Source organism: Herpailurus yagouaroundi, unplaced genomic scaffold, assembly GCF_014898765.1.
Source record: "Herpailurus yagouaroundi ecotype Mexico unplaced genomic scaffold, PumYag 246, whole genome shotgun sequence".
NCBI classification, from domain to species: Eukaryota; Metazoa; Chordata; class Mammalia; order Carnivora; family Felidae; genus Herpailurus; species Herpailurus yagouaroundi.
This window is the reverse complement of record NW_024412463.1, coordinates 2,006,052-2,023,749: the sequence shown is the minus strand read 5'-3', so window position 1 is coordinate 2,023,749 and position 17,698 is coordinate 2,006,052. Positions and strand designations below refer to the sequence as shown.

At 53.8% G+C, this 17,698-nt stretch overlaps 1 protein-coding gene across 1 annotated transcript in view; it reads left to right on the top strand.

Moving 5' to 3' along the window:
* The first annotated feature begins 20 nt into the window (after positions 1–20).
* KCNG1 (potassium voltage-gated channel modifier subfamily G member 1) overlaps positions 21–17,698 on the top strand; it is an 18,848-nt gene continuing 1,170 nt past the window's right edge. The window contains exons 1-2 of the mRNA XM_040459709.1: positions 21–131; positions 11,040–11,851. Coding sequence (XP_040315643.1) covers positions 11,066–11,851 — 786 coding nt within the window. The 5' untranslated portion in view covers positions 21–131; positions 11,040–11,065. The remainder of the gene's footprint in view (positions 132–11,039; positions 11,852–17,698) is intronic.

Here is a 17,698-nt window from a genome sequence, read left to right as displayed (position 1 = left end):
CGGGGAGGCGGCCCCGGGCGGCTCCCGGCCCCTGCTCGCGCCCTCGCCCGGGACCCGCCGGCAGAGCCCAGGGGGACCGCGGCCGCGGCCGGGCCAACTCCACCGCGGGGACGCCGTGACGGGAACTTGAGGTGGGAACTTTGCGCGCGGCGGCCCCCGCGCCGGCACACTCGGGCTCCGGCTCGGGCTGGGGGGCACGTGGCCGTGACCCCCGGGCTCCCCCTGCGGGGGGGAGGCACCGAAAGTCGCGGGGCTGGGAGGCTGGGGCGACCGAGGACCCGGCAGCGGCTGCGGACGGCGGCGCGGGGCGCGCTCGCCACCGTCACGGTGCGGGTCCGGCTTCAGTTCTTCCCGAGCGGTCCCCCGGGGTGCGAAGTGCCGGACGTGCTCCGCCGCGGTGACGGGGCAGGGGCGCAATCCTGGCTGTGGCGGAGGTTTCTGGATCCCGGGTGGAGGGAGTGTTGGGGAGAGGTGATGGGGGGGGGGGCCGTCACTCGCTTATTCACTCCATCCTTAGGCACAGAATGCAGCATCTCCACCAGTGCAGATGGGCTTTACTAAGTCATTCATTTTCTCAAGCTTTTATTGAGCGCCCACTGTGTGCTTGGCGCTCGGGATCCCAAGAAGGCTGTGTTCCCTGAAGTCTCTAGCATCTGATGGTGGGAAAAGTGGTGCTCGCCTCCTTAGCCTCAGGGGCTCCATACCCAGGAGGGGCTCGGCCTGGATGGACTGGAGTCTGGGTGCCAAAGGAAAAGAGAGAAGTTCATTCATTCATGAATAGAACAAACCTGCGTTGAGCACCTACTGTGCGCAGCTCACCAAGCCAAGTGCCTCCCATGCATTATTTCATTCACTTAACAGTTGTTAAGGCGCTGAGCTGGGGAGAAAACACTGAAGGAGAGGGATGGGATGCGGGTGGGATAGGATGGAAGCATCTTGCAACCTGGAGAGAAGTAGGGACTGAGACCCAGCCCCGGCGGTGAGGAGGCCCCAGCCTACAGAGGTAGCTGACTGCAGCAGCCCCTCTGTGTATAGGCAGAAGCAGAATCGCCTTTTCCTTGGTTCCTGTAATGCGGTCATTCTCAAGGGGAGCGGAAAAGCTGGAATAGGTTTCTTGGATAGGAAGAAAATGTCTTCAAAAAGCTCCGTAGGGGAGGCTGATCATGGGGAAGGGGGTTGAGAAATCCTGATCTAACACTGATGAATGCAGGCTCCCACCAATGACGGTTCACTAAAGTTGTCTGTTCAGGCAGCATTTTCTTAAGCACTTAAAGGGTGCCAGGCACCAAAGTCACCCAGAGGATGAGACAGACATGGAGACCTGACCTCCTTCACTGACACCTTGAGATGAGGCACAGGGGGGAGGTGGCAGGAGGGAGCGGGAGCTGCTCTGATTCATTGGGTGGGGGGTGGAGGGGCTCCTGCCTCTATGAATCTGAGCAGAGCTTTATTCACTAGGGCGTGTCTGATACCCACACACTTGACAGCAGCCGGAGCCACTATGGGGAGCAAGTCTTCAGGGGAAGTTTGGCATTGCCGGAGACCTGGGGCCAGTGCCGGGGCCAGGGGAGGGACAGGTGGCCTGGGCACGCTGGCTTTCTTGAGTGGACTTCTGGGGTTCTCCCGGACCTGAGCTTGGCCCCATTGTCCTCTGTCTTGGACCTCTGCAGAGGCCCCTGCCGAGTGGGGAGTGAGGGACGGTGAGTTAGAAAGACAGGCTAGGATGGCCTCTGGGGATTGCCCTTATGGGTCATTCCCTAAAGCAGTCCATTCCAGTGGAAGGATGTCTCCAAACCTGTGGGCAACTGTGCGTGTGCTGGAAACAAGGGAGCCTTGACCCCTGTCCCAAGGTTTGAGAACCCATGCTGGGGGCACCACAGAGCCTGGTTGGGGTGGATCTGGGAGCCAGGCTCCCATCCCACTGCCACTTTGAACTCTCTGCATCAGACACACAGCTGGGTCCTGGCAAAAGGCTTGAGAGATGCCTCCAGGGAACATCCCCCCCCCCCCCCCGGGGCAGGGGGCAGGCACGCAAACCAGAAATTAGGAATTAACCCCCTGGACCCCAAAAAAGTGTCTTCACTGGGCTGTCCTATCTCCACATCCCTCTTCCAAATCCATGATGAAGAGTCAGCGTTTCCGGTTGCCAAAGACATAGGGGTCTGGGAAACCACTCTTGGCTGAAAATGGTGGCCACTCTAAATAGGATGAATAAAAAGGGAGAGGCAGGAAAGTGTAGCCTGCGAGCACTCAATCACTGTTGGCCATTTTTATCATCGAGCAGACAGTATTTGGTTGGCAAAATCAGAACACAGAGTGAGTGGGCCACCGACAGGACCTGCATCGTGCCTCAGATTTGCCCCTGCCCTGTGGTGGCATCACACCTGCGTCTCCCCAGGGCAGGCTGGTACAGCCAGGCTCTCCCTGCTTCCTCACTGCCCCGCCACACCGTGCCACAGGCACTGCAGCCTTAACACCTATTGAAGGAAAAGGAACAGAAGGGCTGCGTGTGCAGTGTCCCCTGCCTGCTGCCCCAGGTCCTCGCTGCTCCCCCAGACTGTTCCTCTGCTTATGCCTGTGCTCCCGGGGTTCGGGGCTGCGCCTTTGCCTCCATCCCAGAACAGCTCCCAGTGGAAGACAGCATTGGGTGTTATTTTGCCAGAAGCAGCACATTTTCTTTTGGGGAGCAGGTGGAGATGGAGGGAAGAGCCAGCTCTCCCTCAAATGCTTCACTCCCACCAGTATCTTGGGCTCTCGGGAAGCAGGACTGAGATCCGCCCGGCACGGCTGCCTTGTGACAAGGATGGACAGCAGGTAACTAAGACAGACAGAGTCTCCATGCAGGCGCCGCATCTCGAGGAGATCCAGCGTGCTGGGACCTGGGCCAGCCCGCTGGCTGGATCCATTTTAATGCTTTAATTGGGAAATAATGCTGCATGACCCGCCTCTAGAATCAGCCCAGCCAGGAGCCCCTACCCCTGACAGACGAAGCCACGCTGGCAGGGCAAGGACGGAATGGAGAGATCTTGGGGTGAGGGCACAGGTTGAGAATCGTGGTGTGAGTAAAAGAAGCGAAAGCCTGAGCTGCTCAGGACAGAAATGCTTTTCGTTTAGCAAGTTGGCATTTGAGGTTGTGTTAGGTCCCCACTGCCACATCTTGCCACCAACGTAGCCGCTCAAAGCAACACAAATTTAGTATCTTACAGATTGGGGGATCGGAAGTCCAAAATGGGTCTCGTTGGGCTAAAATCGAGGGGTCGGCAGGGCTGTGTTCCTCCTGGGGGAGAATCCATTTCCCTGCCCTTTCCAGCTTCTAGAACCTGCCCACATCCTTGTCTCCTGGCCCCACATCACTCCGGCCTCTGATTCTGTCATCACATCTGCTTCTCTGACTCCGACTCTCCTGCCTCCCTCTTTAAGGATGCTTTGTGATTACGGGGGGCCACCTAGATAATCCAGGCTCATATCCCCACCTCAAGATCATGGGTTTAATTAATCACACCGGCAAAATCTCTTCTGCCACGTAAGGTCACATATTCTCAGGGTCCGAGGATTAGGACATAGACCTCTTAGGAGGACCATTATTGTGCCTACCATAGGGGTTTGCCTCTTCAGTTTATGTTACAGATGGGGAAACTGAGGTCCAACCGAGTGGATGACTTGATGTGGGTGCCAGGTGAGAGGAGAGCCAGCGCCGAAGCCCCCTCTTCTAACAGGTGTTTTCCACTTCACATTCCTCCTCTAAAGAAATGTAAGGGAGGTGCCAGCCTTGCTACACAAAAGCCTTTCTAGCAAACACAGAGCCCTAACATGCGCAGCCACAGCTCCAAGCACTTACAAGGTGGGGTAACTACCCCAGTGTGCTGAGAACACTCAGGCACAGAGAGGTGCAGTCACTTTTCCTAAGGGCACACAGCTAGGAAGTGGTGAACCCAGCAGTGTGGCCCAGAGGCCACACCCTCACCTCTGGCTGGAACCCGTTTACACCACAGGAGAGCTCTTCTGCCCTGAGGCCAAAATGGCACCTCAGACTTTGACAACATCAAGGGTTTTGTCGATATCTTAATGCAAATATACAATAGGAATAAATGTGTTTCCCCCAGCCTTGGGCGGTTGTCTGCTCCCCACCCCCTCACAAAAGACTTTCCAAAAGCTCGTCCGTCCGTAGAAAATAAGAGATGCGAGCTCCAGTCCCTAGCTTGCTGCAGGTGGTGGAGACCTCTCCCTCCTCCCAGGAACCAGTAATCCAGGGAAGCAATGAAATACAGACAGTTTGCCTTGGAGTCCTATAGGCGAAGATTGATTCTGGCTTCATCACTTCTGTCACCAGAATCCTGAGTTTTTATTTCTCAAAGCCTCAATTTCCTCATCTATAAGATGGGGGTGTTAATGGTCATGTCTGACATGACTCACTCAATTAAGGCTTTTAGCACAGCACCTAGCACTGAGTGTGCAATTAAGGGTGGCCGTGGTTGCTGTGAGTGTTCAGCGCTCTCCCTGCATCCCCCCTCCCACTCAGAAGAGGGACAGACAGCTCCGTCCCGAGGGATCGGCACAGGGCTGGAAAACAGAGGCAAGAGAGACCAGTGGTTTGTGAAGAAGGCCGGGAGGCGTCTTAGCAGTCGGGATGAGTGCGCAGCAGTTTATGGAACCCATTCGTGACCTTGACGGGACACGGCCATGAGGGCGAGCAGTCGGGCAGCACTGCTACTTCCCGTAGAGGAGTTCCACTCACCAGATCCCCACAACAGCCCTGTGAGGTAGGCACACTCATCCACACATCATAGGGAGGAAAGCGGCTCAGAGAGGGCCGGTGACTCTGTGGGTGCAGATGGCTGTCTCGGGCCGAAGGCTCATCAGCAGGAGCAGCTGGGGTGGCCAGGCAAGCCGGACTTGAACCTTCGTCCCATCCCGTTCTCCCCTCCTACCCCCACCCCCGGGTCTCGTACCTCCATTTGTAGTCAGACGCTGACCACACAGCGGCCCCATGGGCTCTGAGCAGCCTCAGCCACTCAGGACTCCTTACGGTTTAAATGACTGTTTATTTTCAGAAATGAGTACTCAGCCCTCTGTCATAACTTGCGCACACCATCTCTCTCCCAAGGGAAGGAAAAGAAGTTGCATGGGGAGTTTCAGCAGATCTGTAGGCTCACAAAGGGGAATCTGATCAAGGCGGCCCCAGTGCAGAAGGTTTTCTCTCACACCAGAAGGGTTTCTACTGGGTACCGCAGAGCCTTCCCGAACCTCCAGAGATGGAAAAGTTGGTCAGGGGGCTCCCTACCAAAATCCAGAGCAGCTCTAGCATCCCCTGGCCCCTGAGGGGGGTGATCTCCAGGTTTTCAAGGCGTCCACTCTTTGGGTCTCCCTTGAACTTGAGCGCACATGAGAATCTCTAAGGGAGCCAATCAGAATGCCAATTCCTACCCCCCAACCTCAGAGATTCTGACTGAGAAGGTCTAGGGATGGTCCTAAGAATCTGTATCTTCACTGAGCCCTAGGGGCAATTCAGAACCTGGTGACTTGGCTGGTTTTGTGCTCTGCATTTTGCTTTACCTGGATTAACTCCCAGAGTTGTGTTACCTTCATGCCGCTCTTCATCACTGGCCGATGCCACAGGCCGTCTTGTTCATGGTTCCCTCGTTCCAGCCGCCCTGTTTGTCCCCTCCCCCTGCCCTGCCAGGCATCCTCCCTGTGGTTGATATAGATCCTTCCATGTGCTTGAGTCTTTGTGAAATATGTAACGTACGTGTGTGTGTGTGTGTGTGTGTGTGTGTTCATTTACATAAATAGCATAGTGCTATAAACTTCTGTTTCTTTTCCACTCGGCATCATGCTTTTCAGATCTAAATGTGTTACTAAACCTACATCTAGTTCAATGCTTCTAATTCCTCTGCCATCTGTGTCTACCACGACTCGCTTGTCCATCCCTCCCCACCCCCACCCCCCACCCTGGGATAGACACCAAGGGACATCTAGCACCACAGGCAACGCAGGACATGCTTTCCTGTGCCTTGTTCCTCTCTTGGATCGGATTCCCCAGAAGCAGACCCTGAGTCAAGGATCTGAGTACAATTAAGATACTATTGTGTGCCACAATCCCTGTGGACCCAGGACTGGGAAATCTACCCGGGACTGGGATTCCTGGGCCATACTGCAGCAACATCCATCACTTCCCTTAATACCCCTTACAGCTTTCCCAGAGACTGTACCATACTGTACTCCCTCCAGCAGTGGGCTCTGGGGGTCAGACAAATGCTGGGTTCAGATCCCACTGGGTCAGGTCAAGAAAGGAGTCACCCTTGGCTGGTGGAGAGAAAGATGACCGACCTCTCTTCTAGCTAATAGTACAGCAGGTGTCCCTTGAGGGTCCACCGTGTGTCAGGCATTGGGCCAAGCACATCACCCTGTGTCACCTGCCTTAGTCCTCACCGTAAGTCAAGGAGGTTGGAGCTGGTCGTATCCCCATTTTACAGATATGGTTAGTGAGTCTGAGAGGCCTGACTTCCCCCAAGTCAGAGTGACTGGCCTGGAACCCAGGTCTCCTGATTGCAGAGCCAGTGAGCTCTTCTCCAGCTTGGAGTAGTCAGCAGGTTGACCCCAGAGCGGGAGTAGGACCTGGTTTTTCTCAACATCCCATGTGTTACTTTCCTACTGTAACCGAGTACCACAAACTGAGTGGCTGAAAACAACACAAACTTACTACCTCACATTTTGGAAGACAGAAGTCTCAAATGGGCGTTACGGGGCTAAGATAAAGGTGTCTCAGCAAGGCTGCATTCCTTTCTGGAGGGCCCGGGGGAGAGTCAGGTCTTGCCTTTACCAGCTTCTAGAGGCGGCCTGCTGTCCTCGGCCTGTGGCCCCTTCCGTCTTCCAGGCCAGTCGCGTCTTCCTCACATCGCATTGCGTCTGACACACTTTCCCACCTCTTTCTTCTACCTTTTAAGGACCCTCGTGATTGCTTGGGCCTTCAGAGAATCCGGGATCATCTTGCCATCTCAAAGGCAGCTGATTGGCAACCTTGATCCCTCCTCGAGTGTAATCTAACATATTCACAGGCTCCCGGGATCAGGATTAGGACATCTAGGTGGGGTCGCGTTACTCTGCCTACACATGCCCCACCAATGGTGTCTACCTGTGCTCACCAGACCTGGTGTGGAGTGCGGCTTCGATAGGGAAGTGGGTGCTGGGCACGGGGAGCCCCTCAGCCTCTGGGCTAAGCCATTTCTCTGCCAGCCTGGTCCTCCCGCCCTCTGCAGCCCAGCCAGGGCTGATGACGCTGCCACCCACCCACCCCCACACACAAACACACAAAATCCTCAGGTCAGCTTTGGTGTGGTCTGACTCCATCCGACCATCCGTCCATCCACCCACCCATGCGAGCCACCCTCACCCCTGCTCTCTCTCCCGGGTTTGCCCACCTGCCCTCCTGTCCCGCATCCCACAGCCAGCAAATGCTGCCCCTAACTCCGTTCTCATCATGGCGCCACCTAGCGTCTCCTCGGTGAATGGCACCACTGGAATCCATTCTCTTTCCCCCTCGCCCCTTCCTGTCCAACCAAAGCCCGGAGGTTCCCTCCTCCAAGAAGCCCTCCCAGACCCCTCCAGCTCATGCCGCTGTCGTTTCCTTGCTCTATTTCCTGAAATGACCTTACTTAGGGACCGCCTCCACCACTAGAATGTCCACTCCCTGAAGACAGGGGCTGGGTCTGTCTTTGCTTTGCCTGTACACCTGTCACAGCCCCAACATGCAGCAAGTGCAGAATGACAGTCCTGGACCCCTCATCCTTATCCTCACAGCCCCGTTCTCAGCTCTCTTCCCAACCGTGCACAGCCCCTCAGAGGCAAAATCACCAAAATCCATGGTGCTCCGGAACTGACAGATATAACACCAGAGAGAAATTTTAAAAGACCAGACTTCTCAGGAGGGTGTCAGGCTGGGTGAAAAGTGGCAGTGTTTTCCAGAAACAGGGCTTTGGGGCCTCTTTGATTTCTGGACTTCGCTCGAGACTCTAGAGTCTAGCATGCAGAGCCGTCTCCCTACACCCATCAGACAAGGTGTCCCCAAGACCAAAGGCCAAGGAGAAGCGTGCCTGTTCCTCAGTTAGCAAACCCTAGCATCTGGCCTTCCACGTGCTAGCAGACCAAACAAAGTGGGCTTTTTCCTTCTCCATACCGTATAGTATGCCCTTGTTCCCTTCTCCACACTAAACAGGATAACTTTCCACATAGGACGCTGAGGCTTTGACTCACAACTGACATGAGTCAGGGGAGGAAGAAACGAGGGATCTCTAATTGGGGGAGCTTTCTGCCGGCGGGAAAGCTACAGGTTGAAGGAAGACATTCTGGAAGAGGTGATTACAGCCAAGGGGGTTTCACAGGGGCTCTTCAGGGCTTGCAGGACAAGAGGAATGAATGTTCCTTTTCCTCCGCCACCACTCTTGCCAAACAGAATGTCGCCTCTCCTCTTGTCTTCGGTGGCAAAGAGAAGACAGCAGAGCTGAGAAGCGGTACCGCTAATGTGAAGTGCCTGAAAGGGATTATTCTCTCTCCCCCAAAGGATTCTGGCAGGCTGTGCCCGAGGAGATCGGTTCCAATTTTAGGCGAAGTTAAGAAACATCCTCAACACTCTAAAATCAAATCATTTTCATTTCAAACGCAGGTGTCCCCTAGTTTCCCAGCACCCAATCTGTGACACTTTCCCCAAAGACAAATGAGTGGAGTGACGATTTGCTTTATGTAAAAGAATTTCCTTTAGGATGGGAGCCTCTTTCAGATGGACTCCTCTCCCCCGCGCCGGGCCCCCCGCCGGGCTCCTGCTGAACTCTTTCCATCCATACAGGTGTACGTGCACCCGTGTGTGTGCTCGTGCATTTTCCCTGAACGTGTCCATAGCACAGATTGACGCTCAGGTATTGGCAGTGGGTTTCCATTGGCACTGATAGACTTTGCTGGTACCACTTGCTTCCACGGGGTACTGGGCTGGAGGGAAGGATGATGATTTTTAAAAGCAGAGTATTAGACTGTTAATACTTTCCTGTGGATCGGCTTAACTCTGGAGAGCTCAGTTGCCATCATCTAGGGTCTCCCCAACTCAAATGCCTACAGGGGCCAGGAAGGAAACCTACATGAGTGAAGGGGAGTGGCTGTGAGAAAGATAACAGGGAGGGTCGGGGACTGTGGTAGATTGTAGCAGGCACACCCTGCCGACAGGAGGCGGTCATTTCTCAGCCGGAATTTAGGCCAAATGTTGCCTAGTGTCTGATTTTTTTTTTTTTTTTCCAAGAGAAACCGAGAATATAAATTTTTACACAAAATTCCTCCATTTTCAAAATCTCCAAGCCAGGCAGAATATTTGTGAGCCAAATTCAGCCCATGAGCTATGAATGAATACATAGCCTTGGTTAGCTTTGAGGGTCGGGAAAGATAGGCCTGTGCGAGCAGATATTTTGACCTCAGGTTCTCAGAAGTGCCTTCATCACGTTGGCCTCATTCGGGAAGCCCTTTCAGCTCTTACAGTGCTGGGCACGGGGATTCGGAGCGGAGTATCAAGCCCAGTTCTTGCCCCACAGAGCAAGCAGTCTTATAAAGGAGCCAGGCTTGCATACAGATATAGCAAAGATAATGCCCCAGGTACAGGCGTGGGAAGACTCAATTCACCCAGAAGAGCCAAGGAACATTTCCTGGAGGAGTGGGCATGCCTGTCCAGTTCACCCCTATCTCCCCAAAATGATGTTTGCTGATACATGAGCAGCTGTGACACTGTTGTGATAATTAATGCGTTTCTTTGGACACTGCCTGTTACTTATGGCCAGTGATACAGGTTTTCCACTTACAGAAGCAAAGCAAGGTGTCCCTTTCAGATAAACACAAACAGTAATAATAGACAAAAATGATTGAGTATCTATGTGCCAGCCACTGTTACGAGGGGCTCTTATGCACATAATTCATGGAATCCTCTCAGCAATTCTAGGAAGTAGGCCAAGTGGTTTTACCCACTGTACAGATGAGGAAATTGAAACAGGTCAAGGTTAAGTACTACTTGCTCAGGCCATGAGGAACCACCACATCAGGGCTTCTCCACCTTCACACCGTGCACTTTGGGGGCCAGAGAATTCTCTGCTGTGGTGTCTGGCTGGCTCATCATACGATGTTGAGCAGCACCCTTGACCCCTATCAACTAGATGTCAGTGGACTCCCCTGGTCATGACCATCAAAACATTGCCACACGTCTACCTGGGAACAAAATCGGCCGAGAACCCTGGCCTACGCTAAACTGACTTTCCAAGCCACATGAATACAATGATAACAAAAAACCCAGGCTAATTTAAAACAAAGCATTAGGTAGGTAATAGTACAGGTGTCGTGTGGCAGTCCATTGGGATGTCGGCTCGGGGGGGTGGGGGTGGGGGGCCGGGGACCGTGTCTGACTCCGTGCAAACCCCCAGTGCTTAGAGCAGTGCCTGGGCCCCGGGAGCACTCAGTAAGTTTTGATGGCCTAAGTGAGGGGGGTGTGGAAGAATCGTTCTGTGCAATAAAGGCTGAATGACACTATTGCTCATTTTACTCTTAAGTGCATGTCTTAGTCAGCTTGGGCTGCTGTCACAAAACACCCACGCAGGGGCGGGAAACAACAGACATGCCTGGCTCCCGGTTCTGGAGGTTGGAAGGCCAGGTTCAAGGTGCCAGTGTGCTTGGCTTCTGGTGAGGACTCTCTTCCCGGCTTGGAGAGGGCTGTTTTCCCACTGTGTCCTCGCAAGGTGGGGAGAGGGGGAGCTCTGGTGTCTCTTCCTCCCCCCTAGAAGGGCACTCATCCGCCCCTCACGACTTCATCTAAATCTAATCACCCACCACACACACACACACACACACACACACACACCACAGGCCCTGCCTCCTACTGCTGGCCCGCGGGGCTCAGGGCTTCCCCTATGAATCCGGGGGGGACACAGTTCGGTCCCTAACAGCACATGTCTGCAGCCTCGGGACTGCTTGCCCAGGTTCTGGAGTCGCTGAGGGTCTCTCCTCCCTTCTCCCCCCAGGCCCGAGGGGGATGTGAAGGCCCAAAATGACCCTCCTACCGGGAGACAATTCTGACTACGACTACAGCGCCCTGAGCTGCACCTCGGACGCCTCCTTCCACCCGGCCTTCTTCCCGCAGGGCCAGTCCCTCAAGGGCGTCTTCTACCGCCGCGCGCAGCGCCTGCGGCCCCGGCCCCAGGACGCGCCCCGCCAGGGCGGCCAGCCCGACGACCGCCGGCGGCAGATCATCATCAACGTGGGCGGCATCAAGTACTCGCTGCCCTGGACCACGCTCGAGGAGTTCCCGCTGACGCGCCTGGGCCAGCTCAAGGCCTGCACCAACTTCGACGACATCCTGAACGTGTGCGATGACTACGACGTGACCTGCAACGAGTTCTTCTTCGACCGCCACCCGGGGGCGTTCGGCACCATCCTGACCTTCCTGCGGGCCGGCAAGCTCCGCCTGCTGCGGGAGATGTGCGCCCTGTCCTTCCAGGAGGAGCTGCTGTACTGGGGCGTCGCCGAGGACCGCCTGGACGGCTGCTGCAAGCGCCGCTACCTGCAGAAGATCGAGGAGTTCGCCGACGTGGTGGAGCGGGCGGAGGAGGACGACGACGAGCCGCCGTCCAGCGAGGACCCCGGCAGCGAGGGCGCGGCCGAGGGCGAGGGCCGCCTGGGCCGCTGCATGCGGAGACTGCGCGACATGGTGGAGAGGCCGCACTCCGGGCTGCCGGGCAAGGTGTTCGCCTGCCTCTCGGTGCTCTTCGTCACCGTCACTGCCGTCAACCTGTCCATCAGCACCCTGCCCAGCCTGCGGGAAGAGGAGGAGCAGGTAAGAGCCGCGGGCCCGGCTGCGTGCGGGGAGGGTCTCTGCACTCAGGACACCAAGCAGTCCTGCAGGCCGCTCCCTCCCAGACGCCCACACCCTCCGCGCCCGCACTGTTCCCTCCACCAGGAGGCCTTCCTGGCCTGCGCTGGCTGAGCAGCATCTCCAGTCCCTTCTGACCGCCTGTTTCCACGCATGTTGTCCAACTCCTCGTTCACACGTGAACCCCGGGCCCCTCCCGGTGTGCGCTGTGCCCCCCGGGGTCTAGAACAGGGTCCAGCCCGGAAAAGGTGCTCAGCCGCTCTGGGGAAGGAGCAAATGAGTGAGTAGTACATGGATGATGTGATTTATGATGTGCCTGCCCCTGGGCTAAACACATAATATATCCTCAAAATTTATTTCACCCACGTGATCCCTCTCTCAGCCCTCCTAATTCCCGTGTTTAAAAATAGCCCAGAAGGGGGTGCCTGGGTGGCTCGGTGGGTTGAGCTTTCTCTGACTTCAGCGCAGGTCATGATCTGGGGGTAAGTTTGAGCCCCGTATGGGATTCTGCTATCAGCGTGGAGCCTACTTCAGATCTTCTGTTTCCTTCTGTCTCTGCACCCCCCGCCTGCTCACACTCTCTCTCTCAAAAATAAGTAATAAACGGTTGTAAAAAATATATTTAAGGAGCACCTGGGTGACTGTTGGTTACCCATTTGGTTAGGCATACCACTCTTGGTTTGGGCTCAGGTCATGATTTCATGGTTTCATGAGTTCAAGCCCCGCACCGGGCTCCTGCACTGACAGTGCAGAACCTGCTTGGGATTCTCTGTCTCCCTCTCTCTCTGCCCCTCCCCCACTTGTGCTGTCTCCGGCTATCTCAAAACAATTAAGTAAACCTAAAAAACATATGTCTATAAATATATATATATCTATATATTTTGTAAATATCCCAGAACCATTTTCTAGGTCCTGAACATAATTTTTATTGGTAGCTGTATGTGTGTGTGCACATGTGCTCAAATAGTGAGCATCTCTGTGTTAAATGCGTGTAAAGTGTTTGCTCCATGGCCTGACTGAGGTGTATGCTCAGGTCTCAGGGGTAGCACACGGCAGGCAATTACTAGGAGCCAGTAGTTCTGCTTAAATCTTAAGTTCTCAGTGAAACTTCCAGCACCCCGGTATAGGACGGGTTCTTATACCCACGTGACAGAACACCGAGGCAGAGCAGCTTGCCCAGACCCAGGTCTGACTGCATCCAAATCCTGTGGTCTTAAACCAGGAAGTACGGGGCCCACATGGCAGCCTGGGACTCCACAGAGCCCCACGGAAGTGTGTGATTGGCCCGTACCGTGCTCCCTAAAAGTCTGACTTGGTTGCCAACTTTTAAAACTAAGGTGTTTTGGGGGTGCCTGGATGGCTCCATCAGTTACACATCTGACTCTTGATTTCAGCTCAGGCCATGATCTCATAGCTCAAGAGTCCGGGCCCTGCATCTGGCTCTGTGCTAGCAGTGTGGATCCTGCTTGGGATTCTCTCTCATTCTCTCTGCCCCTCCCCTGCTCGCACTGTCTCTCGCTCTCTCAAAAAAAAAAAAAAAAAAAAACTCTAAAAACTTTTAAAAATAAAAGTAGGTGTTTTTCATTTAAAAATTTGAACTCTCAGGGGCGCCTGGCTGGCTCAGTTGGTTAAGCGGCCGACTTCGGCTCAGGTCATGATCTCGCGGTCCGTGAGTTCGAGCCCCGCGTCGGGCTCTGTGCTGACAGCTCAGAGCCTGGAGCCTGTTTCAGATTCTGTGTCTCCCTCTCTCTGACCCTCCCCTGTTCAGGCTCTGTCTCTCTCTGTCTCAAAAATAAATAAAACGTTAAAAAAAATTAAAAAAATAATAATAATAAAAAATAAAAAAAATAAAAATTTGAACTCTCTGGGGCGCCTGGGTGGCTCAGTCGGTTGAGCGTCCGACTTCACCTCAGGTCACGATCTTGCGGTTTGTGAGTTCGAGCCCCGCGTCAGGCTCTGGGCTGATGGCTCAGAGCCTGGAGCCTGTTTCCGATTCTGTGTCTCCCTCGCTCTCTGCCCCTCCCCCATTCATGCTCTCTCTCTGTCTCAAAAATGAATAAACATTAAAAAAAAATTTTTTTTTTAATTTGAACTCTCAGCCTCTCAAAATGTATACAGCAGGCCTTCTGGCCTGTGCCCCCTGTGCAGTCCACACAGCAGCTCTTGGGGGGCGGTGAGTCTACAGAAAGTGTGTGCTCCCCAGTTCAGCTTCGTAGTGTATGAGACCTTTGGGCTTTTGAGTTGGGACCCTTTCCCCATATGGGTGGGAGGGGTGGTGGGGAGGGACGATTCTAGAAGCAAGCTTCAAGACCAAAACATTCAGACAGGTACAAACTGTATAGGCAATGGAGAAATAGGTATGGTTGTGTGAACTCAACATAAAAATAGCACCAAGCCAGCATTTATTGAGCACTGGCTGTGTACCCTGCATGTGCTAAGTGCTTCACGTGAACTCTGATGGAACATTGGAACTGCTCACCACACAAGGACTTTTCTGTGTACATATGTTATGAAGGAAGTAACACCAACTGTTGCATTCATGATACATGGGGGGTTTCTAGGGCTTTTGTATACATTAAATTGTTTAAATTTTTTAATGTTTATTTATTTTTGAGAGAGAGCGCGAACAGGGGAGGGGCAGAGAGAGAGAGAGAGAGGGAGACACAGAATCTAAAGCAGGCTCCAGGCTCTGAGCTGTCAGCACAGAGCCCAACACGGGGCTCAAACCTGTGAACCGTGAGATCATGACCTGAGCCGAAGTCAGACTGAGCTGCCAGGCACCCCTATACTTTGAATTTTTAAAATAGGTATTGAAAAGAAGCAGCACTCAACCAGTAAAATCAATTTTTGATAAGCAGAAGGGGGAATGATGCAGATGGCCTGACTTTGAATCCCGTTTTGTCCACTCTGGCTGTGTGTCTGTGGGCGAGTTATTTAACCTCTCTGTGCCTCACTTTCTGAGCGAGTCTACGGGAAGTGATTGGAATGATGCCTGGTGCTGGAGCGTGTAGGAAGTGCTAACGATAAGGATTACATGCACCTGCCAAAAAAAGACAGCGAAAAGGCTCATTGTTTGAGACCTGTCCGAAAGCACCTGTGTGTAGCATAAATTTCTTCTTCACTCCAACATAGGCAATCCTGATTTTATCAGGAAAATACTAATAAAGCCACTGTTCTGTTCAACTTCTGACCCTTGCTTTTTTTTTTTTTTTTTTTTTTTAAATCATGCCTGGACTTCTTCATGATTCACCGAAAATGCCATTCTTTGACTTCATTTTGGAGACCAGTGGGATTCACTGTTTCAGTTGCTCCCTGAGCACACCTTTGAGTGTATTGCACTGTCTTCAGGCATCGCCAGGCATCGCAGGGTGACCAGAATGAGTATTCCAGCTACAGGGACTTCAGGTCTAGTGCAGGAGGGACAGGGATACCCCTGTGACCCTGAGCATGAGACCCAAGCCAAGGGGGCTCTCAGGAGAGGCCCGCCAACTGTGCTGGGGATACTTCAAGGGGGCACACTCCAGGAGGGCTTTCTAGAGGAGGGGGCTTCCCATCACAGAGGACCCGGACCTCAGAGCCCCACCCAGGCCTAGTTCATCTCTCCAGCCTCTAACGTATTCCTAGAGAGAGCTGCTATCGGAAGCCTCCTAGAACCCAGCTGTGCCCAGGAATGACAGGTGCCCCAGGCTGGCACCACACGCACCTGCCCACTCTGTCAGACGGAGGCCTGAAGCCACTGGGGACGGTCTACCCGCCCAGTCCCATTGCAGACCAGAGAGACCCGCTGGCAGCCCGCATGCCAGATGCGGCACACAGATGGGTTTGAGTGGCCCACAGAGTGGTTTCTCTGTATTGAATTATCGCAACATTTAAAACGCAGGAATTTCACGCAGAACTCCAGATTTCCAGCCCCGCTGCAGACTTTGGTGAGGCAGCAGCCTGAATTCTCCTGGGACAGTCGTCAGGAGGTACTTAGCAGGACAGCTGTGTTCTCTGGCAGGCCTCCACCCCCACCCCCCGGCCCCGTGCCCACCTCTCTTGGGCTCCCTTTGCCCACCTGGCCTTGAGTTGGCACTCCCATCTAAACGCCACTCCCGGGGCACCTGCGTGGCTCAGTGGGTTGAGCATCCGACTCTGGATTTTGGCTCAGGTCACGATCTCACAGTTTCAGGAGTTCGAGCCCCTCTTGGGCTCCACTCTGGAGCCTGCTTGAAATCCTCCCGCTTTCCCTGCCCCTCCCCTGCTCACATTCTGTCTCTCTCAAAATAAATACATGAGCTTTAAAAATAATAGTAAATAAATAAACGCCAGTCCCATGTGCTTCCATCCATTCTGGTGACCAACATGAATTGGTCACCTGTCACGTGCCAGGCCGTTCCAGTCACTGGGGTCCTGAGGGTGAACAGAGAGAGAACACAGCTGCCCCTCCCTGTGGGGCTATAATCAGCTGGGTCAGGGGAACGGGAGGTGGAGGGTGGAAACTGACAATAAACATGACAAATAAGTAACTTATAAAGCATATTAAGAGATGATGAGCCCACTGAACAAACAGAGCAGGAAAAGGGGAATCAGGGTGGAGGACAAAGGGAGGAGGGGACTTTTAATCAGGGCGAGGATCAGGAAAGACCTCCCCGGGAAGGTGATAATGAGGCAAAGAGCTGGAGGAAAGCAGGGCAGAGCCATGTGGGTGTCTCCGGGAAGAAGACTCCCACAGGGGGAGCAGAAACTCCAGGCCTGGCTTGGGGGTGCAGGGAGCCCCGGGTGTAGGCTGGAGCACAGGAACAGGGCAGGAGGGGGGTAGGGAGTGGGAGAGGTAGCAGCAAGGCCATGTGTCCCAGAAAGGACTCCAAGCTATCTCTGTGAGCCATGGAAGGTGCTGAGCAGAGAATGGACAGGATCTGATTCATGTTCTCAGCATCCCTCTGGCTGTGTGCAAAATAAACTGTAGGGACCAGGGATCCCAGGAAAGAGGTGCCTGCGACCGTCCAGGCAAGAGAGAACGGTGGCTGGACCAAGGTGAGGGCAGCAGACGTATGAGAAGTGGTTTGATTCTGGAATCATTTTATTTTTTTAATGTTTATTTACTTATTTTGAGGAAGAGAGCGAGGGAGAGAGAGAATTCCAAGCAGGCTTTGTGACGACAGACCGAGAGATCATGACCTGAGCCAAAATCAGGAGTCGGACACTTAACCGACTGAGCCACCTACATGCCCCGGAATAATTTTAAGTGAAGAACCAACCAGATTTCCTGAGGATCATTTGAGAGGTTAGAATGTGGCTGAGTCTCCCAGACCCCAGCAACTGGAAAGGCAGATAGCTAAGAAGGGACAGCACTGGTGGGCAGGTGTGCAGGGGAAAGAGGCTAAATCTTGACGGGTTTCCACCCCCCAAAAAAGAAATGATAATTTCGCAAGGTAATAAAGGTGTTAGCTTAAGGTTGTGGTGGTAATCATATTGCAATATTATAGATGTATCAAATCAACATGTTGTACACCTGAAGCTTACACAGTATTAAGTGTCAATTATAGCCAATAAAATCAATAAAAAGAACTTAAAAAAAATCAGGAGCCACTTTGGGGCATAAGTTTGAGACACCTATCAGACACTCCAGGGGTGGAGTCAAGGAGGCAGCCCTTCTGGGGTCTTGAATCCAGGGGTGGGACCTGGAATCTGGGGGGTGGGGTCTGGAATCCAGGGGCATGGCCTGGAGTCTGGGGCGGGAGTCTGGAATCTGGGATGTGGGGTCTGGAATCCAGGGGCGGGGTCTGAACCCAAGGGCGTGGCCTGGAGTCCGGGGGCAGGGGTATAGAA